This window comes from Hordeum vulgare, chromosome 3H (assembly GCF_904849725.1).
Source record: "Hordeum vulgare subsp. vulgare chromosome 3H, MorexV3_pseudomolecules_assembly, whole genome shotgun sequence".
Lineage (NCBI taxonomy): Eukaryota > Viridiplantae > Streptophyta > Magnoliopsida > Poales > Poaceae > Hordeum > Hordeum vulgare.
The window spans coordinates 498,630,857-498,639,947 of NC_058520.1; the positions used below are offsets into that span (position 1 = coordinate 498,630,857).

The window sequence follows — 9,091 nt, forward strand, 5'->3', positions numbered from 1 at the left end:
CTAAATCCGGACGTAAAATTTTACCCCGATTCCAAGCGCGCCCTAAGTCTATATGCTGGATTCATCCATGGCCAGCGATCTTGATTTCTTTCACTAAACACGGGTCTGATGATGCAGCATGCACGTTCCCAGCCACGATGAGCCAACATACACGCAGCCAAGATGAACCAGCAGACCAGCGGTTCGCAAGCAGAGCACGTATGTCAAAAACAAAAACTTAAAAGGCATGAGAATGAGAGTTACAACCCCAAGCCATGTGTAGTGTAGACCATGTTCTACATTGTACAAAGAAATCATTCCATTGGTTGAAATGCCGTTTGCAGTTTAAGTAGGTCATGTGCAGATTCCAGCAATAGATTTGAGTTTTTCATAAATTTCATTAAATCAAAGATCAGCATTAGGCTGGTTGACTTCTGGAACACAACTTACAAGGTAGGTGCATCCGGTTTACTCCACAAGTGCCACATTATTGCCAACATCATCTTTTACAACCAGACAATTTTCTCCGAAACAAAAGAGAAAGAGACTTCCAAGGAAGAGCGGAAATGAAGCTAGTGCAGCTTCTGCTGCAGGGTGCCCACAAAACCTGGCAAATTAAGCAGTATTGAATCAGTAATCCTTGTTATGATGATACTCCCTCCGTCCTAAAATAAGTGTCTTAAGCTTAGTATAATTTTATATTAAAGCTAGTACAAAGTTAAGACCGGAGGGAGTACTAAACAAAGTGAAATAATTACACATGACTTCGACTTCAGGTCTAGTCGTCTAGATTTAGATATACAAAGGCCCTAGCTAGTAGCTAGGAGCAAGTGTCTTCTCTCGTTATAGATTCACATAGGCAAAGGCCCAAACTCTAGCTAGTGGCTAGTAGCAAGTGTCTTCTCTCATCATAGATTCAGATAGGCAAAGGCCCAAACTCTAGATGGTACCCAGAAATCTAGATAGAAGACCAGCATGTGCAATTCCAGATATAGGCATACAGCCTGTACCACTCAATAAAGTGAGTAACAGGGTAGTACTACAATGCAGATGCTGCCAGTGAAAATGCATGACAGGTTGAAAGTAGATGCTCATAACAGTTGCCCTGATACAATTATTAAGCATGCTAGAAGACAGACACTGGCAGGATGATATTCAAGCTCATTAAATGAATATGACACAGATAATGCAAATGAGAAGGCAAGCAAGGAAAAAACTAGATATTCTGAAGATAAGTTATAATAAGATAACCAGCACCATGATAATGATAGAAGAAAATCAGTTAGATTTATTTAGAAATAATATATTTTTCCATGCTGAATTGAGAACATGGCGGTTTTAAGTGTTTATAGTAGCACAATAAGGTCCCCCACCGGACAACACATAGAAGAATTTCACTATATGAAGAGTATATAGGTCATTGTTAATGACTACGAGTACTACGGAAAGAAAATCTAAACACCAACGAAAAGGAACAACGCCGAATGGCTCAAACCGAACTTTCTCTCAATAAAAGGGTGGATAACTAAATTTATGCGTGGAAGAACATTATCATAGCGACGATAACTTGGGAAGGTCAGTGCGGGTGTACATTGATAAATATATTATTCATGAATCACAAAAGTAAACAAACTGACTACTCCGTATTCAGCATATTTATTGACCTTCAAAAAGATTTTCTTGGTTTGGGGGAAATCAGCAAGCCGACATAATAACATGCAAAGCTGCTATTACGGCTGATTAATTTTTTTGGAATCATTGCAGTTATAAATTCTGGACCTGACAAGTCAAATTTGCCTTGCCTCAGCAACGCAATAACATAGCTCATCTTTTGCCAACCAAACATCTTGGTGCCCATCTTGACCACATTAGCTTAGATTAGTCGGTTCAACCATTTATTGACCCCAATAACATAGCTGGAGGAGAATTGGACTGACTTCTAACCTAAGCAAATAATATATTTTTTTATCTCCAGTCAATTTCAGCACACCAAAGGCTTAGTTATTGTTGTGGTCAATTTCAGCACACCAACGGCTTAGTTGTTGTTGTGGTCAATTTCAGCACACCAAAGGCCTAGTTGTTGTTGTGGTCAATTTCAGCACACCAAAGGCCTAGTTGTTGTTGTGGTCAATTTCAGCACACCAAAGGCTTTAGATGTTGTTGTGATCAATTTCAGCACACCAAACAGAAACTATCAGAAGGCTTTGAACCTTTGAAACCTATCATGTCAAACTCAAATACTGAAAGCATCTCATCTGCGACAGATTGTTTCATCTCTTGCACAGTTGTGCCCTTATAAAATAACTCAGATGTATGACAGATGTGTAACACAACTAAAACAAGGTTGGTATTTAGGTGCTTTATGCACAAATTAGCTAGATATTTAACCGTGGTTTCAAAAATAACACATAGCCATTTACTGATCAAAACTTAATCATCGTTCATATCTCCAAATCCAGTGCACAAATTTAGAAGCTACTGTGTCAACTATCAATCTAAGTTGATTTACTCCAAAACACAAAAAATTGTTCACAGAACATCCATCTGACACTTTTGGTCTGTACAACGACGTACGTGGAACTGTCCACATTCCGAACTGAAAGAGAAATATATTTATAATGATGAACTGACTGCAAATACCCGCTAGATATCCCACTGAAAAAGGTCTAGATCTCATATCCATGTTCCACTAAGATTGAGCCAGCAATTAATTGGTTAGAACTAGTTCCATACATTGCAAGGCCATCTCATCTGTTACCTCTAGGCATGTTACAAGATGAGAGTCCTGCTAATTCCAGTTCTCTCAAATGTATAGCAAAACATCATAACTCTTTAGGTAAAATAAAGTATAGAGTTATCAAAACAAACTTTGAGTACTCTAGAATGAAAGATTACATCTACAGAAATTAGCATGAACCAACTAACTTGAAACACAACGTACAATAAAAAAAACTAACACGCAACACACACAAATAATGCTTCTTCCTATCCAGACAACATTAATAAGTATACATATACACATAATATAGCAACAGACCATGGAAGAAATACATGCAATAAACAAAATATAAAAATCCTAGAGTCTTGGCCATGTCAATCTTCATGCTATTTGTTTGAGACTCCCTAGCGCCTCTACTCGACCTAAAAGGTGATCTCGAGGACCCCGAAAAACTCGAGATCGCCCTCCATCCATATTTGTTGCAAGAATCTAGTGGATCACCATCATGGAGGAGTTGAGGGCTGCACGAAAGGAGGTAGACCTTCGGTATCACCTTGGGGTAAGCCCAGTGTATGATTGATTAATTTATCATTCCAAATCTAAACCTGGTCCATTGGAACCATAGAAGCCCATACCCAGCACTCCGATCAAGAAAAAAAATGGAACCGCCTGCAGTATACAAAATAAACTTTGTAGCTTGGATTATTCCCAACTTTCTGCAACCATTTCTTTTGCTTTGATTAGCTGTTGTCATGCAAGAATTTGTAAGTGGTTCGAATGGTTCCCGACATGAACGCTCAGGCGTAAGCCCGCAGTTTTGAAAGGATAGGGTAGGGTGGTGCTGGAACTGGAACTGGATTCTTGCGGCGTCAGTAGGCTCAAAGGGAATGGAAGACAGTGCTTGTGGTTCTCGTAGCTCATTTAAACGATATCCTCATTTTACATCATGATGTTCAAGCCAACCAATATATCTTTGATATACACTTGAAAACCAGAAACTTAGCAACACGCAATGATATACTTAACCTAGATGTCAGGTTATAACTAAAAACTTATGCAATAGGCATGATGCATTTCCCTTTAAAAAGATGGTGATGAAGATGGGTTTTACTGTTGAACCAATCATTGATAATTACTCCCTTCGTTCCACATTATAAGATGTTCTAAGTTCTTTCTGAATCGGATGTACGTGTAAGCGTTTTAGTGTGTTTGTTCACTCATTTCAATCCATATGTACTTCATATTGAAATATCCAAAACATCTTATAATTTGGAACGGAGGTACTCTAGTGGTTAACTATTTCACGAGTTGCAGCATGACAGAATATCTCATTTCCCAAAGCAAGGATGGGTTATCAACTATACACACGTACTGACGCCCCGAGCCCACATTTGATAATAAAAAGAACAGGCAGACACTGATTCAGATCAATATTACAGTTAGGCCTGCATGACAGGGAACCCTAGCTCTAACCCCAGATCTAAAGGTTGCAGCCCTCACCTGGATCACTTGGTGTAGCCGCCGCCGACGGCGTTGTAGTCCTCCTCGACGGCAGACATGACGTAGGGGACAGGGAAGTCCTTGGCGGGGTCGAACTGCTTGGCGGCCATGTAGCGCTCGAGGTCGGGCTTGCGGAGGAGGGTGCGGCGGACGGGCGGGCGGTTGCGGCGGCAGTCGCGCGGGTAGTACTTGATGTCGAACACGGTCTCCGGGTCGGAGGTGGGGATGACGGCCTTGGGGTCGTTCTCGCGAAGGGTGGCCGGGCAGGTTTGACGGTACTCGAGCGCACCCGGGAGCGCGCTGCGGTACTCGGGCGAGGAGCACGGGCCGGTGATCTCCCACGGCTTCTTGAAGAATTTGCGGAATGTCTGGATCAGTGACTTGCCGGCGCCGGCGGCGGAGGCGGCCATCGGGGGACGGTGCGGTGGCTACGGCCCGACGGGAAGGGGGAGGGTGGGAGCAGGGGAGATCGACAGATGCGGGAAGCGGCTGATTCGGCGACGGTGAAGACCGGAGAACCTGGATTTAGCTATGGGTGCGCAACGTGGCCTGATCTGGACCGTCTGGCCGGGAAGAAGGCCCAAGAAACGAGCAGAGTGGTGGAAAGGAGAAACTATCGCGAATATCATCTCTTGAAAAAATGTTCATCTTAAACCTTGGCAGGGCTTCGACGAATCGAACACCGAACTCGAAATCCCTGTGATTTATACCATAAATTCTTAGATTCTGGTCTAAATCAAACCCTGGTAGCATTTCTCAAACGGGGATTGCCGACGTGACAGGGATTGCGGGTCGTTTCCGCGCGCGACTTGTTTGATAAAAGTGGTCCGGCCCAGTTTGGCCCTGTCATTTCCCCTCGTTCTCTCCCTGTCCCCTGCTATTCCTCCTCTTGCGACGGCAATGGCGACCGGCGGTTGATCGGTGGCGCAACGACGATTGTGACGACTCAAGGACGCGTCCACAAAGCAGGTAATGATCTCGATGACCTCCTCCCCTGCCAGTAGTCGTTCTTGGTTGTTGTCGCATTAGGGTTAGGGTTTTGAGGTACGAATTTGGGGACGATATTGGTGGCAGAAAAGGTTCAATTTTTATGAAGAGGAATAGGTTTATATGCTTGATTTTGACCGCATTGTGTGTTTATTTCATTTTAATCATGGACCCCACTGAGATTTTGAGCGTTCGATTTCATATTGGAGGGGAGTTCATCCACATTGGTCCAAATTTGGACTATGTTGGAGGAGAAGAAGCAATGTCAGAGATTGAGAGGGATAAAGTGTCTCTGCAGGAAGTGAAAGGTTTTCTACAAGATCATATTCAATTAAAGGAATCGATGAAGTTCTATTTTCTGCTTCCTCGGAAAGATCAAGAAAAGTGCCATGTTGTATTCAAGAAGATCAAGAAAAGCATAGCAAGGACACAATATTTGGAGGTGCTTTGGAATGGAGAAGATGGTTTTGAAGTGAAGCAAGTTAATGGGAGAGGGAGGCAATATACAGTGAACCTACATAAGTGGACATGCTCTTGTGGCTACTTTCAGCTCGCAGGGCTTCCATGCCACCATGCAATTAGTGCCATCTACAAGTGCAACAGAAGTGTTGAGGATTACATTGCTCCTTGCTATTTTGTTGAAGTGTTCAACAAAATTTATGAGCATTGCTTGCAGCCAGTTAAGGGTGAGGAGATGTGGCCAGTGTCACCCAATCCTAGGCTAGTGCCTCCTGAATATGTAAGGTCGCCAGGAAAAGAAAAGAAAGGAAGGCCTAGCAAAAATGACAGGAGAAGAGAAGAAACTGGGCAACCAAAGGGGAAGAAAATGAGCAAGCATGGCACAATTATCAAATGCTCATTGTGTGGTGATACTAGACACAACAAGTCAAGCTGTAAGCAAAATCCAGAGAGAGGCAAGAAGAAGAATGCACATCTTTCTAAGAAAAAAATCCATGGAAGGTATTTTTTTTGTTCATCTCCTTACTACATTTAAAGTGGTTTCTTCACACTTATCCTAACTTGCAAAAAATGGCAGCAAACCAAAGGAACATCTGCATCACAACCTCAAGCTCCACCAGCAACTGTTGCACCTGGCTCAACTGCTGCATCTCGTGCATCTGCAAATTCTCCAAGAACCAACAGGTTTAAACCTCCAAGAAAGAGATCTGCACCTGGCTCATTTGCTGCACCTCGCTCATCTGGTGCATCTGCAAATCCTAGAGCATCTACTACAAGAGGGACAAGATCTGGAGCTAAAAGGGACAGAAGAAGGGCTGCTGATACAATGCCAACCTATCAGTATTTCACCTGCAGTGGAAACTACTAGTCATTGATCAAAGTTGATCATTTCTAGTAATTTTGTTGATGTTGCAATGTTTCAAACATTTCTGATGTAATGTTCATATTGCAAACATATCTTTTGTAATGGCCAAAACCTACTAAATGGCAGTGCTGGATGAGAACTAAATGTCAAGGATGGAGTTGCTATATCAGTGCAAATTTCCCTGCTATTTCATTCAGTGCAAACATTAACTTGGATACAACTGTTAGTACATACAACGGTAGCATTTGCAGCCAGGGTTTGGAATAGACTTAACTTGCCAAAAGACCACTACTACATTGCATTCAACTGTCAGTGAACAGACTTACTGTAGTAGCATTTTCTCTACCACTAAACCTACCACGAAGACAACAAAAACAATGACAACATAGTGATATTTCCTCTTCAGTGCATCTATCTCTGCATTCTTCTCTTTCATCTGATCTTGCACAGATATAGCCAACACCTTTCTTCCAATTTGAGATTCAGGCACAGCGACAAATGGAGTGACGTCTTCAAATCGACAATCATTCCATCCACCTCTCAGCCTATGCACTTCATCTCGCAGATGTCCAATCTGATCACTCAAAAACTTCGGCAATGGATCATCATGCCATTCAAAAAATCCACAACCACCATGTTGTTCACTTGTAGTAACAGAAACAAATCAGTGGGGAGGAGAACAAATGAAGAGAAACAACATCAAAATCAAACTCACCATGGCATCGACGCAGGCGTAGTACCTCCTCCTGTTGGAAATATGCCCTAGAGGAAATGATAAATAGTTATTATTATATTTCTTGTTTAAAGATAATCGTTTATTATCCATGCTATAAATGTATTGAATGAAAACATAGATACATGTGTGGATAGATAGACAAAACAATGTCCCTAGCAAACCTCTAGTTGGCTAGCCAGTTGATCAATGATAGTCAAGGTTTTCTGGCTATATGCAAGTGTTGTCACTTGATAACTGGATCACATCATTAGGAGAATCATGTGATGGACTAGACCCAAACTATGAAGGTAGCATATTGATCGTGTCGTTTTATTGCTATTGTTTTCTGCATGTCAAGTATTTGTTCCTATGACCATGAGATCATATAACTCACCGGCACCGGAGGAATACCTTGTGTGCATCAAACGTCGCAACGTAATTGGGTGACTATAAAGGTGTTCTACACGTATCTCCGAAGGTGTCCATTGAGTTAGTATGGATCAAGACTGGGATTTGTCACTCCGTGTGATGGAGAGGTATGATACGTCCATTTTGCATCATGCTTTCAGGTTGATATTTATTGCTTTTTGGGCTGTTATTACACTTCACGGTACAATACTTATGCCTTTTCTCTCTTATTTTGCAAGGTTTATATGAAGAGGGAGAATGCCGGCAGCTGGAATTCTGGCCTGAAAAAGGAGCAAGTTTGAGATACCTATTCTGCGCAACTCCAAAAGCCGTGAAAATCAACGAGGATTTTTTTGGGATTTATAAAAACTACTGGGCTGAAGAAGTACCCGAGGGGCGCCAGCAGGAGGCCACAAGCCTGCTAGGCGCGGCCCCCCTGGCCGCGCCTAGGGGCCTTGTGGGCTCCCACTTGGCCCTCTCGCTCCCCCCTTTTGCTACAAGAAGGGTTTAGTTCCGGAAAAAAAATCAGGAGGAGGCTTTTCGGAGGATTCGCCGCCGCCACGAGGCGGAACTTGAACAGAACCAATCTAGAGCTCCGGCAGGACGATCCAGCCGGGGAAACGTCCCTCCCGGAAGGGGAAATCGTCGCCATCGTCATCACCAACACTCTTCTCATCGGAGGGGAATCATCACCATCAACATCTTCATCAGCACCATCTCATCTCCAAACCCTAGTTCATCTCTTGTAACCAATCTCCGTCTCGCGACTCCGATTGGTACTTGTAAGGTTGCTAGTAGTGTTAATTACTCTTTGTAGTTGATGCTAGTTGGATTACTTGGTGGAAGATTATATGTTCAGATCTTTGATGCTACTCATTACCTCTCTGGTCATGATTATGATTATGCTTTGTGAGTAGTTACTTTTGTTCCTGAGGACATGGGATAAGTCTTGTTATAAGTAGTCATGTGAATTTGGTATTCGTTCAATAATTTGATGTGTTGTATGTTGTTTTTCCTCTAGTGGTGTTATGTGAACATCGACTACGTAACACTTTGCCATTATTTGGGCCTATAGGAAGGCATTGGGAAGTAGTAAGTAGATGATGGGTTGCTAGAGTGATAGAAGCTTAAACCCTAGTTTATGCGTTGCTTCGTAAGGGGCTGATTTGGATCCACTAGTTTAATGCTATGGTTAGACTTTGTCTTAATTCTTCTTTCATAGTTGTGGATGCTTGCGAGAGGGGTTAATCATAAGTGGGATGCTTGTCCAAGTAAGGGCAGTACCCAAGCGCCGGTCCACCCACATATCAAACTATCAAAGTAACGAATGTGAATCATATGAACATGATGAAAACTAGCTTGACAGAAATTCCCATGTGTCCTCGGGAGCGTTTTACCTCCTATAAGACTTTGTCGAGGCTTTTCCCTTGCTACAAAAGGGATTGGGCCACTTTGCTGC

The 9,091-nt window shown here is 42.6% G+C and overlaps 1 protein-coding gene across 1 annotated transcript; it reads right to left on the reverse strand.

Moving 5' to 3' along the window:
• Window positions 1-344: 344 nt before the first annotated feature.
• Window positions 345-4,818, reverse strand: LOC123444479. Its single transcript, XM_045121199.1, has 2 exons — window positions 4,199-4,818; window positions 345-586 (listed from the first exon to the last, which is right to left on the reverse strand). The coding sequence occupies exon 1, from the start codon at window positions 4,606-4,608 to the stop codon at window positions 4,204-4,206; it is 405 nt and encodes a 134-aa protein (XP_044977134.1). The 5' UTR covers window positions 4,609-4,818; the 3' UTR covers window positions 345-586; window positions 4,199-4,203.
• Between the last annotated feature and the right edge of the window lie 4,273 nt (window positions 4,819-9,091).

Bases quoted from the DNA above. Each gene is read 5' to 3' on its own strand.
- LOC123444479 (XM_045121199.1), bottom strand. From the start codon at position 4,608: ATGGCCGCCTCCGCCGCCGGCGCCGGCAAGTCACTGATCCAGACATTC.